We start from the raw sequence: 23,429 nt of genomic DNA, 5'->3' as shown, positions 1-23,429 counted from the left end.
ACTTGTATGTAAAGTTGAAAGCCTCATTTAGTGATATATGAGCTAGACTTGCCAGGTTTGATGGTTTTATGTAGTTAAAAAAAAAACGTTATGCTCCCTCAATGCATTTTAAAAATGCAGCAGTTTGACTTTCCTCTAAATGAACTCAACAAGGTCAAAACACTGCCCATTTTGGGCATGTTTAAAATGTCAACAACGGGCTCCTTCAATTGTCTCTCTTCCTCTGTTTATCTGGATTTTTCTCTCAATCTCTTTCTCTGCATCTGTGCAAGAGGTGTGCATGCATAATCTCTGACCTTCTAACTGACAGCACAAACAGACAGATGCCACTTTCCCTTTATCTCTCCTCATCTCTCCTTCACCCTTCGAGCCACACCAAGGTTAAAATCATTGAGACAAGGAGTTTGTCTGGGTGAAACCACCAAGGACGTGAAGACAGGTGAAGATAGGAACATGACAATAACAAAACATTAGTCAGGTGAGGTCATCTTAGGTTGGTAAGAAGGGTCCTGCTCAGCTGAGTAGAATACCAAGGTCGAGATTGTAATCCATGGCCTCATTCATGATGGATTAAATAATGATAAAAAAAAAATAAAAAAAATACTGCCTTTGATTTTGATTAAGAAGTATGGGGTTAGGAGATTAGAGGCAAACCAAACACTATTACATTGGACTCAGCCCAATCCCAGAACTAATCTGAATACCAAAAAAGAGAAAACTCATTACGTGAAGAGATTAAGAAAAGCTTGGTCCAATTCTCTTAGGATGCACACAAACCAGGGCGCACAGTCCACCGAGAAAAATGTCACGACACAACCTGTGTGTCAAGTAATTTATAAACTATTTATATAATCTATCACTCTCTCCTGTCTGAAATGTCACCACATTAGCTGGTAGGGTTGAACAACAATCGGGGGTCAGGTTTGAAAGTGCTGACATTGTTGATAATAAATTGTTTTGAGATTTAATGTGGTGCTCCATTAATGGTCTGTTTCCTTTGTGTCTTTCCCTTTTAGAGTTATTTTCCTACCAGCATTTGGTCATATTGACATTGTCAGTATAATTTTATGTACATTTATGTGTCTCAAATGATTGTATTGTATAATTTATTGTAATTTTACTGATGACAGTATTTCTATAATTTTTGAAAATATTAAATTGGCTTCAGTGCTTCTCCAAAAGTTCACAATGCACACGTCCAGGCTGCTGACAGAGTTCAGGGCAGGTGTGGAGTGAGACTAAATGGGTAAAAGAAGAACAGAATCACAGAAAATATGGGCTGATGAGCAGAAGAGATTAAACAGGTTGACAAGAGGTAGCAGAGAAACAAGGAGCTCCAGAGAATTCTTACATTGCTCTTCTTTCAGATTAATTTCTTTTACCCTATAAGACAGCTGCAGAGGACAAACTCAAACCTGGATATTGCGGGGGTGCTCCTAATGTAGCATGAAATACACAACAAAGTGGAAATGAGGGTCGGATTTGTCAATAAAAATAACAATGCCATTACAACTAGTCGTAAGGTAATGGTGTGCAGGGATATTTGGTGTGTTTGTGTGCGCTCAAGTGTTAATACGTCATGTTTTAATGAGTGGAGTTCCAGCAAAGGGAAGGGTGGGGCGGGGGTTGATCAATCAGTGCTCCGTATTCATGCTGCAGAGAGGTAATGGTGTTGAGGCTGCTGAGAACACTTTCATCCCTCACCTGTTCAGTGAGAGTTTTTCTGGTTAGAATTTTTTGCGGTCAATAAATGTGTAAATTAGTCAGACAATATCAAACTTAAATGCTGTCATATACATGTGCTTCCACAATGAACTACTTTTCATAAGGAATGATTATGGAGACCCGCTGTATTTCCAAAATTAAGGTTTTATGTTCACATTATGGTTCTGTCTATGGATCATTAGCTCATAAACACAACATAAACTATAGGTAAGCTATGTAACGTGCATAAAAAGTGGCAGAAACTATTTACTCTTTTGAATGCACATATCCACTGGGATCCACTGTCACTACTGGGAGACAACAATCTCCCCTGAGGCTTTCAAATATAGCAAATAACAAGCAGAAAAAAATAACTTGCAGAAAGAAAAGACGATTACTCCCAGGGGAACAAGAAAATTATGTTTTGTCTTTGACCTGCTAAGAATTTCCGGCATTAAAAGCAAAACCCCTTCTCATTTTGTCCTTCCCCTCTCTTTGTATCCTTTTTCTGAAGCACAGACAGAAATATCTCATGATCACAAGTATTTCTGAGGTGACAGTATGCATGTCTATGTGAGTGTGTGTGTGTGTTTTGATGTCTGTGATGTGGGAGCTTTAAGGGTATGAAACAGCAGGTGTGTTCCTGTCTTTCCTTAGAGGTTGTTATCTCTTTTCGCTGGCCACTGTTGGCTCAGCAATCCACTCTGAAGCTACTTTGCAAGCTGCCAGTAGGCACACAAATAAACATGCACACACACACCGCTGCCAGTTGAAAACAACAGCGACAAGCCATAACAACAGTTTAAAAAAATGCAAAAAAAAATTTATTCAGAAAATCTGTGAAATTGTTATACTTTTACACAATGGGACAATCTATAAAGTGTGCAGATTCAACTCTGCAAACTGCTCAGAGCAGTGAACTACAGCCATGAGGAAACAGTAACGGTTTACACTGGATTTTATTTTCGCAATCATCACCTGCTTTTAATGTTGATTGAAGGCTACCATGCCTTAAACTACATCTACAGTATAATGCCTAATATTACTCATCCACACATACAGTCTAAAGACAGGGGTGATGAGGGTAAAACTTCATATCAGTTAATGACCCATAAAACAAAACTTGAGAAGTGGCAAGTGATCAAATAGCAGTCTCTGATGTAGGTTCCATGACTTTTTAGATCCAAGGCTCAAGTGCTGGAGTCTCGTCTCCCCCCCTCCCTCTTTGCACTACGTTTGGGTTGACAGAAGATGCAGGCTGACCTCGCCCCGCTGTGGGCTCGTGACCTCCTCCGGGTGCCTTTGTAACATTGCAGGGAGATACCCAAGTCCTCCATCACAGCGCTAAAAGACACGCACTGCCAAAGAGATGAACAATTAAAGGCCTGGGTTAAGATGCCAATAAAGATGATGCCCAATAAATTAATTACACTCTTTATGACCTTATTTAAAAACTGCACATGTGTTAACATAAAAACAAAAATACCTCTGCTCTGTAACTGCATTCGTTAAGGAATTATTGGATGCAGCCTGTGGGAGTTTGGGTGCAGCTGAATGTGAGCAGGCAGCCAATGACTTCAAGTTGGCTGACCAGAAATAACAGAGCACACATAAATTGTAAATTTATCTATGAGAGTTATAAAAGACTTGTAAACTCTGCTGTCTCATCATAAAATCCAATTACAGAGACAAGAGATGAAGGACAGTGTCTGCTGAGCAACAATCTGAGGCATAGAGCTATGAATTCATAATGTGGTAATTATTTGAAATTATCAAAGGGAAGGCCACCTGAAATGAAAAGCCTCTGGCTTATTCCATTCTGAAGAATATTCCATTGCTTTGAATACATTAATCGTCAGTCAGATTTATGTGCCTTTTCTTTTGGTCTCTGCTAGATTGTGTTCACAAAATTTAATTTGCAAATCATCATTTGCAGCACAGTCATCCAGTCTTTATCTGTTGGTCTGTACATCCAAGCGCTACAGAAGACCTTCTTCTTTCATCCTCATGCTTTGCCTAAGACTTCTGAAACAAATATGGCTTCCTGCAGGGTTTCCCACGAGCACCAGTAACACTCAGTATCAGTAAAGAAAACCCAATTTATACTGGCTTCTGACCTTCAAGAACCACAAGTTGAATTCATGCACTTTTTGGTCTTGGTTTGCAAAAACAAAATCATGATTGGAACTAAATACGTAAAATGAATTTACTTGTAATATCCCATAAATACAGACTCTTGCCACCTGGCAGTCTCAGAGTAACTAACTTTTAGACACAAGTTAAAAGTTTGGTAACGTTTTTTCCCAGACTTAAGAGACAGATTGGATCTTGCAACGACATGATAAGGTCACTCCAGGGGAGCAGCAAATACCTTGAAAGTATATTCCTCAGTGATCCATCATTACTTCAGTTAAAATGGTCTGCAGTCACTGGAAGCTATTTATGAAATTACAACTTTACCTTTTGCTCTGGATTTGTGTCAGGGGACATCTTAACCCAGCACATTTTTCAATCACTGTTATCCTAACTTCAGTCAACCAAACCAGTCTACCGACGAGTTTAATGAGAAGGAACATATTCAAATAACTTTTCCTATCTTTAGATTTCCCAAAAGGCTTTTAAAGTCAATGTGTACTGAGATTACGCTGCTATTGGAAGGCTACTTAACAAGCTGCACAAGGACAGCTCAAAAATAGGATATCAGTACACTTTTTTAGGTGCGTCGTTACAGTGTGATGCTACATTTTGAAAACGATACTGTATTTTTACAATTTTGGACTCAAACTCACAGTTTAACTAACTCTCCTAAGGGTTTTCTATAATACAAGTAAATATTTTTAGGCTGTTATCAGTAAAGTGCTCCTTACATATAACAAGAGAAAGCAAATAAGGAGCTCTATCCCCTGGCTAGCTAGTCCCCAAAGAAAATATTGTCTAACTGCTGAAATAAACCCAATTATTTTGAATTCTGGTGTTAAGCATCAGGAGAAATGCTGTGAAAAACCAAATTGTAATTTTATTAAACTTTGCCCTAATACGTCACTGGCAGTTCATTTAAAAAGAATAAATCTCAGAAAAACACTACTCTAGCGGTCTCATGATGACTATAATGGCCCAGGGCTGTATTAGAAACATCATTGACATCCCAGATGAACAGAACCACAAGACAAAACAGAAACTTTGCAGGGAGGAGCTGAGGGCACAAGGGTCAAATATCGAAAGCACAAGGGTTAGAGTAATTGGGAACTGGTGAAGCTGCAGGTGAAGATATACTGGGATATTATCAACGAGGGCAGAGAGACGGACACCTGGTTACAAACCTATCGTCTAGAGTGAGTGTGTGCTGTATGTGTGCTGCCATGGCTACTCTGTGTCATCCCCCAGCAGCCTGCCGCTCTCCAGATCAGTAGATAAGGAGGTGCCGGAGGAGGAGGTGGAGCCACGCCGCTGAAACTGACGGGACTGCACCCCATAAAAGAAACAAAAGGCCTGACGCAAAGAAAAAATGGATGGAGGAGAAAACACAAAAGAGATTAATGGACTTGGAAAAAAAGTTTAAAAAAAAGATATGAAAAAGAAAAGCATAAAAGATACAACAATAAGGCAATAAAACCCCAAATCATGTGCATGGTATTGTTGATCTGTTATTGAAGTGACAGTAATTGTTAAATGAAATGTTCTTCTTGAAAGCAGATGAATTTCCACTCTAATAGTTAATCATATTTTTGTCTCTAAGAAGAATAACCAGAGCATGTCAATTTGGGCATAATCCAGTATTGATGACATATTTTTGGCAAACAATAAAGAATTCAGTTACACAAATAACAGTGAGTGAATCAATTTGCTGTCTGTCACTTGAAGCTGACAATTCACTGCCTCTCCAACCCACTGTTTACTGTGAAGGACTGTCAGACACTGATAAGTCAAAAATCCCTTCTGGTGGAAAACATTGCTTAAATGAATTTAGACTGAGCAAACAACATTTAACAAACATTTATATAGTTAAAAATATATTAATTAGAATCTAACAAAGACAAGCTAAACAATATTCTTTGATCTCAGTTACTAAAAATGTGCAAAAGTGAAAATATTGGAACTTCTTATATATCTCTTGTTTTTAAATGACTCAATGAAACAGCATCCTTTCTTCAACAATACTTTCAAACACAGAGGTCATTATAAGGCTAACCTCTAAACACATGGTGTACTATTAAATGCAGTCATTTGTCATCACCGCATAGCAGAAGAACAGCAGTTCTCACCCTTACTCACCTCCTCTATGTCAGCGTTCCTGCGAGCCTTGTAGATGAACTCTCCGATAGCCACAAACACGGAAAGAACCAGACCGGCGGCCAGGACGATGAAGATACCGCCGATGTTTTCCACTCCCAAGGCACTGGCCTCTTTGTTGTCCTCCTCTGGACAACCGTTTCCTCTCCACCACTTCTCCTTCATCATGTGCAGCTTGCCTTCCTCCTGCAGCTGAAGGATGGCGATGGTGACTTTATCCCTGTAGGGAGAACCTGGTGAGGGAGACGGTAAATAGAAAAGACATTTACAGAGCAGTTACATGCCACTGCTCACTCTTCATTCTTTATTGATAAAAGCCCCATTAATAAAATAAGGCACGGCAGTCCTCTTTACAGTTATTCTTCTTCGTAACCAGAAGGTAAAGGTATAGTTTGCATTGGTAATGCTTATTGTTGGTTAAAATGCAGTTCTGCAAAGCAAGATTTTAATATGCACATACATTCATACTCTTCTCTTTATACAGCATTACGAATGCTTATATTTCTATCATCACTACTTTCTCACCCCCCAACACACATATGCACATAAGCACACACACACACACACACACACACACACACACACACACACACACACACACACACACACACACACACACACACACACACACAGATCAGGTGAGAGAAGAGCTGAATAGACTCACATGTCAGCTCAGCCCAGACACCACTGCTTCTGCCCTGAGGGAATCAGCCTCAGGTTGTTAAAGCAGCGTGACACTCAGCTGCATTTAGGTCTTTAACCTGAACCTGATATTTGTTTGTGAAAAAATATCCTTCCAAATACAACAGACAACTAAAATAGCCATTAATTGAAGGGTCTGGTCCTGACACACATCCTATCCTGAATGCAGTTTGCCTACCAGCTACATATTGTGATGAAGGATGGCATCAGTTTCCTGCTTTGTATCTGGTGTTCTCGATTTATATCAGTGGTCTTAATACCGTATCACCTGACCTGCATCCAATGACACACAACAGAAGCTTCCCGTAGTGTCCTTAATTAAAAATTGACCTGTTAAATACTGTTCTTATCTACAGTATTTAACAGGTGCAGGTACTGAGCAATCTTGCTTCTTGTTCATTATTTACATCTCTACATATAGTTCACGCCTGCTTGTGTTTGTGGCTTTTACTAACAGGGGAAAGAAGCTGAATACAGACACGAGATTGGCTCAACATCTAATTGGACTGGATTAGCAACACCACTGTCTTGTACAACAGGGGTCAATGCCAACATTACTTTCTGGGGAGGCTCTGGCTGTTTGCCCTCTCTGCATTAAAATGCTGCAGATGTTCTTCATTCTGTGGTGGATGTTATTATTTTTTTTAGAATAGTTTCTACAGCCAGAGTGAGAGCAACAGACAACATGAGAATTACTGGCTCATTGGGTTGACCAGTTGACATGAAATAAACTTGAGTCTCTGGTAGAGGTGAGTCAAACGACAGGATATTTGGCAACACTATGAAACATTAGGAAGGTATACATGTATTATAAAATATATAAATTAAAACAAAATTAAAGACCGAGACACATCCAGAGAGGAAAAGAGTAAACACATGAGATGTTAAGTATTGCTTAAGTACACATCCAACTGCACCAACTGTAATCACGTTCCAGCAGGTTGGCTTGCTTCCAGTTTAAATTCTCAATCCAACAAACTGGCCTAAAACCTTACATGAACATTTGCACAGAACAGCTGTCAGAGCTTTTTGATGGGGGGACATTTGCATGTTGGGGATAAAGGATAGTAGCCCTGCACTTGAACCCATGAAGAATAAAAATTATAATTTGCTAATAAAATTGAATTTGTAACCACAGTATAAAACCATTTACAGCATCTCTATTGAAATTCTATTTAAGTAACACAAAACCCTCAGTGCATTTTAATATTCTTAGAGGGCTTGAATAAATGTGATTTGTGCAGTGTGAACTTTTATATGGCTTGGTTTTTAACCAACAATAAAACTAAATGTGTGCAGTCTACCACAGAGGACAAGTAATGAATGCAAAAAAGTACAATCATAAATTCATCATTGCTATGTTGAAGTTACCAGATTGTCCAAAACAAGGAGTTTTACTGTTGTTTTTAACCACCATTATAGTAATACGACATCAAAAAGTGATATGTATGACTACCTTTTTTTCTTTATTGATTGTTGTTTGGGGCTTTTTGTTCTCAACTAACTGACAAAGATGGAGTTGAGGAGTGAATCTCTAAGATTCTCTTCTTACCGATAGGCGTTCCTACTCCGTAGCCCTTGGAGTCTATGAGACCTCCGATCTGGGTGAGGTTGCAGTTTCTCTGGCTGATGTACTCGATGCTGGTGGACTCCATCAGCATGGCGTAGTCTGTCGTCAAAACCCTTGTGATGCCTTCCCTGTTGTTCTTAACTAACGCAGTGTTCTTCCTGCTGCTCATAAAGGCCCACATCTTCTCGTAGGTGGAGATCTTTGATTTCTGGAGAACCCAAACAGGCAAATGTTGGTGAGAAGTGTAATGCATTTGTGTGGAGATCAAAGGCTCTGTGTGTTCATGGCTGCAAATATACACAACACATGTACTGAAGATATATAAGTTTAACAGCAGGATATGTGGGACTATGCCTTTCAAAGTGTGCCTTAGAGTAAGTGTGTACGTGTGTTTCTTCTTGCTCAGTCAGAGAAAATGGGACAGCTGTGTTCTAAATCTCTTCCAGCTGATTCAATTTGTTCAAGCCATCAACACAGCCTGCTTCTTCCTATCCAGGCAACCGTAATCACTGGTTGCAATCTGGGAGGATAAAGCCAAGCATGGATCACCCCTGCTGAGCCACAGGATGCAAGGAGAGTGGGTAGCTGTGAGGCACGGAAGTGACAGCCCCGCGTGAGGACACCGGTACACTGATACATTATATAATATCTAGTAACAAGTTAACATAATGTCTAACTTACACAGCACAGACACCCCAGAACACAAGAACAAGTAGTCTTAATATGCACCTTCTCAATTCCCCTCATACACTCACCCTCTTGATGCATCTACGTTGCCTGTCATCAAAGTAAATGCATCTCTCGGTTTAGACTTTTTTATTTATTTTTAATTGGATGTTTGGCAAAAATACAGGATGATCGGGGTAGCAGCAGAGGGAACTAATACGACCGAGACTTTATGAAGGTGCTTTACCACTGACTCACACTCACATCTAAAAGTATGTTATAGAGAACGGAATTCAAACTTGTGTAGTCGTGAATTTACTCTGATGAACAGATAGAGGTAAACTACAAATTTATTAGACATGACCACACACAACTGAGATAAAGTTCACCGTTTCAGTGATCTGATGTTATTTGGACCATTAAGTTTATCATTAATCTCTAAAATATCCACTGTCACAAGTGTTTGATGAGCACATTTCACAATCACTATCAGTGTTGCTTAACATAATTCCAAGAGCATACAAATACAAAATGATGTTCATAGTTTTACCAAAGCACCATTTATCTAAGTATTAAAGATTCAAGTAAAGTATGTATATTGTTTTGTATATGGGAATTTGTATTTATTTATGAAGTATAAAGTATTATATATTGTCATGGGCCACCACCGGATTAAAAACTTGACATGAACTTGACATGGAAAACCTTTGGCAATATACTTAAAACTGATAGTTTTTATGCTGTTACTCTGATCAAACCAAAAGCAACTTCACTTCCATTAAAAGGAGCATACAGAAGCCTCCAGCTGATTTACCTTGAAGAAGGTCATTGTAGATCCATCCCTCACTGCCCCATATTCAATCCTGGTCTGTTTCGCCAGGTCGTCCGCTGAGTCAATGGGGGCGTCCATTCGTTCCACAGTGAGGAAGGCTGCTAAGTTGGCAGTATAGGAGGAGATGATGATTAAGGTAAAGAACCACCAGATACCCCCAACTATACGAGTGGACAAAGCCTTAGGCATCAGCTCCGAGCCTGGAAGCACAGTGAGGGAGACAAAAGGTTAAAAACAAGCTCAAAAGGTAAAGGTTTAGAAAAAGGAGAGAGATTAAGGATTATGGTTGGAAAATGTTGACAATGCAGGAATGAATGTGCTAACATCAGTTTGGCACAACTACATTGGTAGTTAGTGTGTGTGCAATGTGTAAATGCTCTTAAAATGTATTGTAAAAACATATATATCTTCCAAAGCAAAGTAATCGGGTCCACATGGGGTCATTGGATTCAAACCAGATTTCTGGACTTTCACTTCTACCCTAAATGATGAATTGTGCACCTCTTCATGCAGCATTTTGTTCTTTCTCCATTAGCCCTTTTGTTTATGTCAGATAATCCACAGTGTAAAACAACAAACGGCCATACAAATCAGAACCAAATCTGACAGACAAAAGAAAGCAGAATGTAAATAAAATGAGGCAACACATCATACCAGAAATATCATGAAATATAAAACTGAACAAGCAGAACGAGCATCACATTCCGTCTTTAATTCTCCGTGCAGAGAAAAGAAACTTGACTCAAGTGAAAAATACAGTATCCAAATTAAATGTGCCAGGTTTGAATACATTTGTGCCTATTTTTAATCCCTTTGACCTTGAAATGAACAAGTGATTAACGACGCCTCTAGACTTAAAGCTCACAGTCACTGTAAACCATCAAACATGCACACACAAACATGCACACACCTTACATTCAGTATGCAGAATATGACACTGAGACCTTGAGCTTACAGCAGATACACGACAAAACCTGTCTGAGCTTGTTTTTGATGCAGTGATGAAATGTCAAATTGAAATCCTGCGACAGACACACAACACTGAAGCATCAAGCAACCTAGTTTACAAATTAACCAAAAATAAACCATAATATAAATTCATACACATTTGTAACGACAGCTTCACAAATGTAGCCTGCTGTTGGAATTTTTCTTGTGGACTGATATTGTTGGTAGCTTTGCTGGTCATCCAAACAAGCATGTCCGACGTATCCTGCCCAAATCTCCTGCCTTCAGGGAGGTCAAGTCACCATGAAGAGCAACATAATTCTTATAACAGGGTTTGGCTGCAATTCATGAGAAGTGGATTCAGGCTACGAGGAAAGGGCATTCAGAGAAAATAGGAGGCAATGGTTGTTTGGAATTAAACAGCTTAGAGTTTACAGTGTCAGAACAGAATCTACTGCTGTGCAGGGAGTTCAACAGACAGCTCTACAGAGAGGGGCTAGTGGCCTTTGCTGTGAGGAACCCTTTAAACCTACAACAGCTAATATCTTGTCTCGCTGACTACCTGACAAATTTAAGTGCAACGTTCAATTTTCTTTCAGCTCCACTATAACCTCAGAAGGATATATTTGTTTCTTTACCTGCTAAATGCTTCACTATGTTCACCAGCTTGCCCTTAACTGTGTCTGCTGTTTAGTGCTGGGCAAGTAGTTGACATTAGCTTTTTAGCTGGAAAAAAAACTGCTTGCTGCAGCTTAAAACAGTATTCAAACATTTTTTTCTAGGTTTGTCAATGGCAGTATGGCAGAATCAGTCATTTTTCATCAAGTGCTCAAAAATGACATCTGCTTTCCGAAGTGACAGCGCTTTCTAAAGATAAATGTAATTTCAATAGGGTCGAAGGAGGAAGTCAAATGATATTGTTACGTCTGGACATCTGCCTTCAACACACGACGGCACTGTTCATGTGATTTCCACGTGATTGTTGCCCTGTCAATAGGATAATGATTACAGTCACTTTAACAGTCGGTTAAATACCTTGTCGCATGAGTGCTCCAACACCAAACCAGAAACTGTTGAGTAGAGTGAAATTGTTCTGTATTAAAGTCGAGGACGGGTTGCATGGATGTGGGTTGTACCACTCGTACGGAGTAAACCTGCAAGACAATCAAAGAAAAAGAAAAAAGGAGGAACAAGGAGATGAAATTAAACTCAAATATCCGAGCAATGCATTGGAGCAAATCTTGAGGTCCGGGCAAGCACCAGTCAAGCACTTCACATAAATGACGGCCTTCAGTTCTTCTCCAGAGCAATATACACTCTGCCATTATTTTCATTTTCAATCTCACAGTGGTAGCTAGGTGCAACCTGCTGGAAGTGGTTTTACGCACTACCTGAGAGAAATGTGAATAATGTCAGCAATTACTTCCAGCTACTTAACAACCATAATGAAATATGGCAGCGGACAGCTAAAAGCATTTTTTTGTATTATTATTTTAGAACAGCTGCGCAAAAGTACAAAATTGTTGCAATACAGTTGTGGCAATTATTGTTTTGTGTTTTGTTTTCAAATGTTTAGTGGTAGCAATCAATATCAACAACAGAGCTTGTGGCAAAGCTGCGGACAATTTATCATCTATATAGCCTAAAGTACACACTCAGCTATCGTTTTATTCTTCTGTCCCATCATACATCCTGTTATTATCAGAAGCGTCAGTCCGTCCTCTTACCTGGCTATTACAAAGAGCACACAGCTGACTCCTGTGCAAGCTAGCAGCACATACATCCAGATGTCCGCAGATAGCGGATTAAGAAAGGAGAACACACCCGGATTGGTGCCGTTAGGTTTCCGGTACAGTATGCTGATGCCTAAGGTCATGAAGGGCTTGGAGAAGTCGATGACTTTCTCTCTAACGTAGGTGATGGTCAGGGGAGCCACGGCAAGGTCTGCAACCTAATAAAAGCCAAAAGACAAGGTTCTACAGGTCAAATGGGTACTGCTCAATTGCTTTGGTAAATATCTGTGCACAAACGATAGGCAGTATAAACCTTGTTTGTGTTTTTTTATGGGAGAACAAACAGTTAAAAATTTGTCATACAGAACAAGAATAGGGATAAAGCTACAAGAGACTAACTGAGGATTTATCTTTACTCCAGGATTTATGTCAAATACGGGCGAAACAGGCTTCATTAATACCAATTATTGTCAACAATGCTGTAAAAGAATTTCAGTACTTTTTAAATGTGGGATTTATTTCTGATCAAAAATCATTTGTTAGAGGCCCAGTTAATATACCCAGAGCGCCCTGATACTGAATCTACCTTCTATTGATCTCACCAATGAAGGCAGCCTGATTGTGCTGGACTGTAAACATATTGCTTTGGTACAATCCATGGTAACACTTTACAATAAGGGTACATTTATTAACATTTGATCATTTAGTTCATGTTAATTAAGGTACCAATTTATGCCTTACTTATTAGTTAATAAGCGTACTATTGATATATAATGCCAATAGTACCCTTAATAACTGTTAATTAAGGCATATATTGATACCTTAATTAACACGAACAACTTTAATCAATCATTATTTACTCATTAACTAACTGTAAATTAACGGCCTTAATGTGAATTAATGTACCCTTATTGTAAAGTGTTACCCAATCCATGAACTCAACTGTGGACTTTTCTCTTGAGCAAAAGCAGTAATTTTGTCCACATCAGGACTCTGTCACACTTCTACTCCACATACTGCTGCATGAGATGTTAGGTTTTTAATTGTTGTTGTTTTATGTGATCTAATTTAATCAAATTCACATCAACTACATTCAAATAAAGTCTTGAATCTTGAACAATGGAGATGTTGTATTTTTTTTTTTTTGCTGTATTTTCAGCTATTAACTCACATGGTCGATCAGCTCCCGGACCATCCCGTTCCACTCCCCCTTGTCATTCTGGGCTCCGTATTTCCCATCACCCACCAGCCTGACTTCATACGTAAAACCCAAGATGTTCGAGAGCTCTTTCAGGAGGTCCAGACAGTAGCCCTCATAGCGATCATTCCCAACCAGCTCCTTTTCTGACTTTTTTACCATCACATATGGATTTTCCTGTATAAAAAAAAAAACAGCGTAATTTTGTTTTCAAAAAGTATTTTTAATTCTGAATCAATTCTTTTTATGCTCTCTCAGGACTAAGTTAAAGTAGTTAGTTCTGGTCTCGTCTAATGTCCCTTACATGAGTTGCGATCTAAACAGAAATCCAGTTTTGGACATTGAAATCTAAAATTCAAAGGTACTCTCTGTTAAATTACTTAATAAATGTAAAAAAAAAAAAAATAAACATTTAGCCTTCGGCGAAGGCTTGATGCTGAAATTCTAATATGACCAAGCCATGATAAGTGCCTTGGAGTTTCATTTATTTATTCATTTAAAACAATATAGTTATGCTTACATTCATCCATATCCAAAAAGCACCTTAAACAAACTCAATTTTGAGTCCAGAAAGAACTCCTACACAAACATTTTCAGCACATCCCATTGTTTATGAATTCATGTGTAAATTTTCTTTGAACTGAGAATGAGAATTTACTTTTTTCTATGCTGCATCTTCTCTGCATATGGACTGATGTGATAATTAGACAAAATTGTAAACGATCAGTTCAGTAACCCCTCCTAAACACCACCTACTTTCAATGGTTCCTACTTCCTTCTCCTTATACTTTTCCCTATTGTTGCCCGTATCTGCGCTCCACACATCTCATATGTCCTCCCCTCCTTTTCCCTGTGCTAACCTATGTTTAACCCTTCTGCTCACCAGTATTGTGGTGACAATAAGAGTCCTATTAGCCAGAGAGTCTGTCACATTGTTATTCTTCTCTCGGTGGGACTCCGTCAGGTTCATCCCCTTGTACGAGTTCCACACAGCAATCTGAAAAGGCAAACAGGACTTCAGGTTCATCTAACCACATCTGGTGATTTGATCAAAAAACACAGGACGTTACATTTGGCATCTGCTATTGGAGTCACGGTGGAAGACTGACAAAATTGCAGTGTATTAGATTTTTGCTTCAGTTAAAAACTTTGAATCAGGCTACATTTGTAATCACCACCACCTATGCTGTTAAAGGGAATAAGCTGATTGAGTATTTCTTTTATCTCAGAAAAAAAAAGAATCTATAGAAGTTGATTTAGTCTCTACATATTAGGATGAAACTAGAACCTGCTCCAACACACTGCATACTAATCATATTTTCTGATTTGGCAAACAGAAAAATGAAGGACAAGTATAAAGGATAAAAGACCTGACACTCCTTGATCCTTTTCGACCTTCTGCTCGCTTCACTATTCAACATTTCCCTTTACTCAGCTTTGCTTTGATGATTCTGGTCAAAGTGCTGCAAACTATATTTTGTGTAGAGTGAAGACAAGAAGGAAGCGGCAGTCTTTTCCAAACAGATTGTGTGGTTGAAGTAAATGTTTATTCTGGAGAAAACCGATGTTATTACTGTGTGCAGCGATTTATTGGACTCACAGGTACTGAACATATACGGTGCAGCCTGAAACAAAGCTGTTTTTCACAACAGATGTGAAGACAATGATTTCTTCAAGATACATTTTCGCTTTGGATTGGATTTGTAAGCATTTACTGGTATATTTAATTTGGATTGAACCTGAAATACATTGTGAATGCCTAAATGACAAAAGTAATATGTTGATGATATTAACAGTTGTGGAAATATAGTGGTGATATGTTACAATATCATATTATAACTGTTAGATAAGTTATTTTATGCTTATTATAGAATTAATATGTAATATGTAGCTAATTAGAAGTTTATTGACAATAAAAACAGCTATTTTATTTATCAATTAATTTAAATTTTTCCCATTTTTCTTTAGTTTCAATTATTAGGATTTGTTAATTTTATTTGGTCTCTGTTGGATGGAAAAGAAAAGACCTGATGACATTCGGGTTAAGAAAAGTATTCCTTATTTTGTATTTTCTGACATGTTATGGATAACAGATAATAATCTACAGTGTAAACATGTATTAAATAATCCTTTGTTAAAGCTTTACTTGAATACAATGATGAAGAAAGGGAAATAACATCAGCAGGGACAGCATGAATGAGGAAGGGCAGAATCAGAAAGGGTTGGGGAGTGGAGGGAATAGAGGACAACATAGTGTTAGTCCTCTTTACTGTCACAGCAACTGCGAAAGAGAGTGTTGGGTTCATCAGACCAGGCGCTATAATCCAGACAGTTATCAGATTAGAACAGACGTTTGGCAGCTAGATGTTGACCCTTTCAAATCCTCTCACTGTTTAAGAGCCAGCAAAGGTCAAGGGAGCTCATGACCATGATGCAATAAAGTTAAGGGCATTAATTTATTACGCCTCAATGTAAACAGAACTGAAGCAAATGACAGAGACAAGCTTTCCTCCTCTGGCAGTCCATTCTCTGAATAAAAGTAATGGATTTTGGTATTTTTATCCAGAAACAATGGCCTCTTCATTCATTCACAAAATAAGAGGATGAGTGGTAGTGAACGCATCAGTACCTCTTATTAAACTGAGCTCTACAGAAGGTACAGTCTTATTTTTCACAATTTATTTTTCAGAAAGGGGCTACGTGGGATTCCAAAAGATTAACAAGCCTTCTTCATTATGTTCATTTTATTCTGTTAACGCAGTCAGACAGATGGAAAATGTGCTCGCTTACAACCTTGCTAACAGCACTCTATATCTCCAGCGTGGCACTTCTGCAAGGGGGCACTCTGTGCAGGAGTCCATAAATCTGTCTTATCTCTGGACACTGCAGATGTTGAACACTGTAAATAGGTTTGGATTTAATTAATTGTATTGTCCTCAATCTCAAAGATAAATGGACAAAGCAAGAACAATATTTTTCGGAAGTGTCGAGGGCATTTTGGTGTCAAATTATGTGATCTTTCTTAAATTATATGTTGTTGAAGAGAGTTATTTTTGGAAATATCACTGTTACATATCAAGGTAAGTTTGATTGAAGTTGAAGTAATGAAGTAATCTGACCAAGTCAACGCAATTCATAATAAAATATAGTCTAAGACAACCGTACTGCATACAGTCATCATCTTTTAAACCCCCAAGTCATGGATTTACTGTGTACAGCCTTGCAAATTTATCGTGCATACCAGAGCAGCTCCCAACAACAAAGTGTGCTATAAAAACTGACAGGAATTCTCTCTCATACGCTGTGAATAAAATGTTATCTATGAATCCAAAAGCTCATCCTCATCCAGAACCAAATCAGACTGGAAAACCGTTACCACAGTGAAGATATGCTAAGCCAGGCAAAGAAAGCTGAGGAGGGAAAAAAAAAAAAAAAAAAAAAACGTATTTCCAGAGAAGTCAACAACTTTAAGCGAAAATACTTTCTTTTTTTCAGGAGACTTTCACTTTGTTTAGTCTCATCATCCTCTTCCAAGTGTATTTAACACTCCAGTGCCCAAGAACTAACACAACTGCAACAGACTGATAATTCATTTTTCATGACCATAAAGTCGGGCGTTTTATGTGATGTGGCTTACCATATAGTGGTATTTCCTCTGAGGGGAGGCTTTTGAGGGCTAAAAGTACTGAATGGAATTAAAATGAAAGCGTAAGTCACTTCTGCACCTTGACAGCTGCTGCCTGCCTACATACCTGTCTGTCTGACAACTGAGACAGACGGAAAGGAAGAACTTCTGCCAGCTTCTGACTATAAACTGTGTTTGAGGGAGGACATAATTCATTGTTTGTTCTTTCACACATCAACTCATTGGTTTCAAGGTGATAAAGAGAAATATAAGGTAAAGAATACTTAATTGGTAGTATATTTATATTGTGAGACTAAATAAAGAGGCGTGAAACTCACAAATCTTAAAGAGCACAGATATAAGTATAAATGTGCTTAAAATGCAACTTTATTTAAATCTAAGAAATAATATTGTGGTTGTAATGATAACGTTGATTGATACACAACTTTGAACATTGCACTGGAGTGAGCTTCAATTTGTACGTTGGCCCATGTGCCAATCAAAGACCAGCAAAGGAAGTCTGCTCTTCTTGTGGTAAAGTCTTCGAGCTCGACTTAAGCCGTCGTCTCCTCTGCTAACTGGATCCCTCTTGGTTGCAATTAAACCCCTCTGGCCTGCGTGATTTCCATGAAAGCATGAAAGAAATCTAATAGTGAAGCACATTATACTGGAGCTAAGTAGCAGACTGACATGTCTCTGCAAAAGTGAAGGATATACAGAATATATTTGTTCATTTATTTTTTATTACTCACAACCACCAGCTGAGGAAACTGAATGACATTACATTGAGTAAAATTGCTGGACTTTTTAATTCTAATCAAAGTCTATTGAAACATGGTATTTCATTGTTTTTTTTTCTACAGCTACTAAAAACGTTTTGACATGTGTCAGAGCAATGCCTGCACCCAAACAGAGGGGAAACTGAAATGTCAAATACATGGCATTGCTGTACACAAAATCAGTGAAGAGAAACAAGGTTGACAAGGCAGGGAGCAGAGAGGTGGTTGGCATATAGAGGCTGACTTGGGGAAGAAAGTGGAGGGTAAAACAACAAAGGCTTCAACTAAACAGGGCACAGGCACAAACCTTTATCCACCGTTTCGTGAGGCGACTTCCACCCTCCACAATACCCTTTTGAAATTGTGAAGAGGGCAACATGAAGCAGACAGTGTGGAAAGAAATAATCAGTTGTTGTAGCTCTGTTAATGTTCAGGACTGGACAAATCTAAACCAAATAATAAATGTGTGGATGGATTTTAGGAAACTAAATATCGACAGTACCTGTCTCTCTCTTTCTTTCTTCCATACACACACACACACACACACACACACACACACACACACACACACACACACACACACACACACACACACACACACACACACGCCTTAATGGAATGAATCAGGCAGCATGGAAGCAGCATGAGTGGTCGTTCCAGGCCTATGTGCTCACCCTGGCAGGGCCATCCTCTTTGAGGCTGATGATGTCCAAATCAAAGTCTCTCCTCAGGCCATCTGTCTTATTAAGAACAATGTGCCCTGTCAGTCCTTCCCACTGTGCCTGGAAAAAGGGAGATGCAGAGAATGAGAGAAGTGGGAGACCATCTAAGTTCCTTGTGTGAGCGGAGCTTTATTGAAACTCTGGAAAAGACTCCCAGGAGGAGAAGTGAAGGGGATTCAGGCAGCGAGAAGAGGTGCGTGTTCACAGATGGCTGGGAGACTCGCTGGTTCAAAACAGGTGAACACTAGGAGACGTCTACAGGTTACTCATGGTTCTTCTCAGAGTGGAGAGTCACAGCTCTTCCAGGATGGCTAAACTCCTCACCTTGTCAGGGAGAGTGTAGAAAACTAATTTCAGCTGCTTGTATGTAGGATCTTATTCTTGAGTTCATGACCATGAAGTTGGTGAAGGTCAAGATGTAGACTGACTGATAAATAGAAAGATTTACCTTCACCACTACACTCTGGACTGCATTACAGCTACAGCTTCTCCCAGTGTACTGAAATGAAAAGGCCTCGTTTCAACCCCTTTAGCGTTTCATCCATGGTTCAGCATGTGTAACTATTAAAGACTTTAAAAGACATCACAACTTGTAAGTTTTTAATTTTTTGCATCAATTCTTTTCTATTCTTTTAAGAATTCCCAGCTGCTTTTCTTTAGAACTTCAAGTTCTGAGATCATTTTGGGATGTCTTTTGAACATTTTTAAGATCTACCCACAGACCTGTTCAAGTCCTGGGACTGTGAGAGCTGTTCCAAATGCTTCAGCTTTTGTTTCTTAAGGTAGGCCTGCTTCAGATTATTGTCCTTGTTGCCAGCATCTTTTCAGTTTTCCTTTCTAGACTGACTGCAGGATATATCCATCCAGAATTTGCTAACATTTAAATCCATGCATCTCTATCTAAGCTTAAAGTTGAATATTTACACTTTAAGCTTCACAAAGTTTCCCCTCTGGTGATTGTGGCCAAAGAGCTCAATTTTAACCTCATCTGTCCAAAGCACTTGTTTGTAAAAACAAATCTGGCTTAACCAGATATTGCTTCATATACTTCAGATTAGCATTACTTTTGAGATGTGGTGGCAGGAAAGGTTTCCTTCTCTGACATTAGTCATTAGTTCTTAATAGCAATTCTTGACCTTTTCAGTTCATAAAATAAAAAAAAACAGTTCATTATTATTTGAGGAAGGCTCCAGTTTTGATGTCTGCTTACTGCAAAAATCAACAGAATGTGTAAAAACTGTAACTGTATGGCCATCTTAAAACACAAGCTGAGGCAGGTTATACCACCTTCTCCTGATTTATGTTGAGAGAAACCGAAAATTATGTATTTCTGAAACCACATTCCCCTTTTTGAGCAAGAAAGTCTTGAACTTGAACAAGTGGAGTTTGTTAAAATGCTAAAATTGAGGCCATAATTCAGTCAGACATTTTCTTCCTGCATATTTTTCTTAGTGAATAAACATCTCTTGCAGATATCAACATTAAAAAAATCCAGATATTACCCAGTTTTTTGTGTTTTCTGCCAGATGATGCATGCTGAATACCAAGTATGTCCAAGCGTGAAATAAAAATCTGTTAATTTTGTATACAAAAACACAATAAACATTGTGTGCTACAATAGCCAGACGAGAGGAAGAACATGCAGGTTATCATGTCCAGGATTTAATTTCTGCCACTGAAATGAAAGCTGTGTACTTGTATTCTGCACACAGGTTTTTAATTGATTGTTGTGTGAGACATATTACCGGTTCTTGTAATCCAAAAGGCTATTATCAAGTGATGAATAATACAGGAGGACAGATGCTTCTAAGGGAAGGCAGTGGCCAACAAAATGAAAAGCTGAAGAAGAGACTTGCACTAAAATTCAAAGAAAATAAAACTGCAAGAAAAGGAGGGAGTGGGTTGAAAGTGGGGGTGCATGGAGAGGAAAATATGAGTGAGGTGACTGAATGATAATGTTCCCTCTCCATGGCAGGCAACGGTCCTCTGCTGGATTTAAGACTTAAGAGATCAAAACACTCATGCATCAAAGGCCTCATTTCTGTCTGTAGGCATCCAGTCTGACAGTCAGGCTGGGCCACATGCTTTCAACTTATAAGTACATAAATACCGTGTATTTTCATGTTGTATACTTTCAGCAGCAAAGCATGGCCTATCAGAGGGGACCTATGAAACATCATATCACACGAAATTATCTGACACCCAGTTTTGGTGAGTTTCATGTTTGCAACAGAGGCGCTATAAATCTGAAAGATCTTGTGCTCATAAAGCCCCTTTCAAAACACTCTGAAACACATCATCAAAAATGCGTGGTGGTCAAGCAATAAGCAATAGGAGTTTCTAAAGTTACGTTGGTGATCTTACGGGGTTTATAATTCTCTGTAATTGAAGACCTTGTCGGTCACTTACCTCTTTGAAAAGGTTCATGAAGCGTGGTCCGAAGCGCCAAGGTTTGTGGCGGTGACACTGCAGCGAGCTGACGGTCATCTGCGTGGCCCGCTGGGATGCAACAGCAACCATGAACACTGCGTCATACATCAAGGCTGCATCTGTCTGCAAGGAAGGCAGTGGAGGGAGTATTTTGTTTTTTCTATCACTACACTAAAAAGGAGTACACAGATAAACATCGGTTATAAACAGCTAAATTACAAAACCGAGGGAGCATATCTTGCAGATGAAAAAGCGTAAGGATGAAACTATGGTAGTTACTTTATGAAAACTTCGCCATTAAAGAAATGAATCTACAATAGGAAATAAAGATAGGAGAAGATTGCATTTACATTTTTACCATGCTGAAACACAGCTTCTACAAAAGGCCCTACAAAGTCTTGGGTTAGCAGATGTTTCTGGTTTATAGTTGCATGAACAGCATACAAATGTGCATCACTGAATTTCAGCAGAGTGGGTGACTGTCATGTAAAATAACAGTACGGGGCTTACAGTCATGACACCATCCATCAGGCCACTCTCTTGTTTGGGACCCTGCTGTCTTTCCATTGCCCACTTGTCCATCGTAGAAGCTACCCAGGGGTCATCAAAGTTCAGCAGTCTGAAACCCGTCATGTTGACCCCGCTGTAGCGGTACGGCTCCAAATCCAGGGCGAACAAATCCTGCAAGAGGAGAGAGGAGATGAGGAGCTGGATGAAAATATAGACGTGTTTATTTGTGTGTGCAATGGAGAGCTCTGGTTCAGAGTGCAACTATATCTGCCAAACCCCCAAAAAATTAAGTTTGCCTGTAAATTTACAAAGCCATTTCAAGGCCAGATGAGCACCCAGAGCTTGGTTTTACTTTGCCTCCGATAAAACAACTTAAGTTGTGCATTTCTCTTACTCACCAACGTTGTGAAGAAAAAATGGTAGTACTCTGTCATCATTCCCATTGATGAAAGCTGCAACATCAAAAGAAGAAATAGAGTAATTAAAGGTCATATTGCTTATCTTAAATATGACAAGTCATCCAGTGGTACAGCTGGTGTCATGTGTTTGATTGGAAATTTGGCAGGCCATTAACTCTTTTGCATGGTGCGTCAAGTAAGTCAAATGTTTTATTTTATGATATTCAAATCTGAGGCTGCCATTATAGACAAATAAGAACAAAAACTATCAATTGCATTTACTATACTTCAAGTATGAATTAAACAAGTCTGGAGTTGAATATTTTTTTATTTTGTCCTTTCTACGTTTCTCTTTTCAATGTCTAATAACAAAAAAGGGGTTGTATAGCTTTAATATTACTTTGTGATAGACAATGGAGATGAAAAAAACACAAACGAAGAATGGAAATACAATGTGAAGTATCATGACAGCATATATGGATGGTTTCTTATTGGGGCAATACTCAATACAGACAGTGATATATTCTGTATTGATGTTAGTGTGTCTGTTAACTTCATAAATCAGCTAGTGTACATGACCATCTAATTTATATGGGCTTTGCCAAATAGTAACATAACCATGTGAAGAACAAGCTGTGGACCACTTAAAATTCTCATGACAACTAGGAGAAGTGCTATGTGATCCTGAAGAGCACCTCAACAACTTCTCTGAATGACCATAATTCAAAATACATTAGAAGCCTTAGTAAACAGAGTAAATAGGTTTCATGTCATTTTTGACATAATAAATCAAATGTGCTGCTCCCAAAGGACACATAAATGTGTTGTAAATGTCAGCGGAATAAACCGGTGAAAAGGACCTTAGAAATATTCCTGCACAGACCTGCTTAAGAAGCTCTGCTGCCATGCGATAGGAGCAGTCGAAAATGATAAAAAACTCCTTGTCTTTTTTCAGTTCCTTCAGCAGCGGGCGGGCGTCTATGTTCCCCGGGGTGAGCTGGCGGATCTTGATCTTTAAGTTGAACTTTGCTGGAGCTTTGATCAACTCCTGCATCCGCATCAGACCTAAAAAAAAGAAGCAAATTAGATCACTTGTCCCCTGTTGGCCACTTGTTTTTTTCATCCTACCCTGTGAAGGTCATACGTCAAGTATAGGTCCAGAACATGACTTGCGGCTGAGGGTCTCGCTCAAGGACACCTGCATCCCTTAACTGAGGGATATGATCCTAATGCTCTGCATCATCCGGCTGCCCAGCTTCTTGCTCAACTTCTTATATCACCTTCCCACATTCTTCTACTTTGTTTTCAGACGAGAATGTTGA

At 38.9% G+C, this 23,429-nt stretch overlaps 1 protein-coding gene across 3 annotated transcripts in view; it reads right to left on the bottom strand.

Moving 5' to 3' along the window:
• Positions 1-1,481: 1,481 nt before the first annotated feature.
• grik1a (glutamate receptor, ionotropic, kainate 1a) overlaps positions 1,482-23,429 on the bottom strand; it is a 32,084-nt gene continuing 10,136 nt past the window's right edge. The window contains exons 4-17 of one of the 3 annotated variants that reach the window (XM_069146332.1): positions 22,991-23,172; positions 22,108-22,161; positions 21,710-21,880; positions 21,179-21,322; positions 18,722-18,829; positions 18,355-18,399; positions 14,527-14,640; positions 13,617-13,820; positions 12,440-12,663; positions 11,748-11,866; positions 9,747-9,964; positions 8,249-8,474; positions 5,977-6,227; positions 1,482-3,062 (exon numbers count right to left, since the gene is read on the bottom strand). In XM_069146332.1, coding sequence (XP_069002433.1) covers positions 2,895-3,062; positions 5,977-6,227; positions 8,249-8,474; positions 9,747-9,964; positions 11,748-11,866; positions 12,440-12,663; positions 13,617-13,820; positions 14,527-14,640; positions 18,355-18,399; positions 18,722-18,829; positions 21,179-21,322; positions 21,710-21,880; positions 22,108-22,161; positions 22,991-23,172 — 2,228 coding nt within the window. In that variant the 3' untranslated portion in view covers positions 1,482-2,894. Of the gene's footprint in view, positions 3,063-4,488; positions 5,194-5,976; positions 6,228-8,248; positions 8,475-9,746; positions 9,965-11,747; positions 11,867-12,439; positions 12,664-13,616; positions 13,821-14,526; positions 14,641-18,354; positions 18,400-18,721; positions 18,830-21,178; positions 21,323-21,709; positions 21,881-22,107; positions 22,162-22,990; positions 23,173-23,429 lie in introns of those variants that run through there. The other 2 variants (XM_069146330.1, XM_069146331.1) reach the window with 2 other exon arrangements.

The sequence above is a fragment of the Embiotoca jacksoni genome, unplaced genomic scaffold (genome assembly GCF_022577435.1).
Source record: "Embiotoca jacksoni isolate LCO1_2020_lvr unplaced genomic scaffold, fEmbJac1.0.p SCAF_13, whole genome shotgun sequence".
In the NCBI taxonomy this organism is placed as follows: Eukaryota; Metazoa; Chordata; class Actinopteri; family Embiotocidae; genus Embiotoca; species Embiotoca jacksoni.
This window is presented reverse-complemented; position numbering and strand designations above follow the sequence as displayed.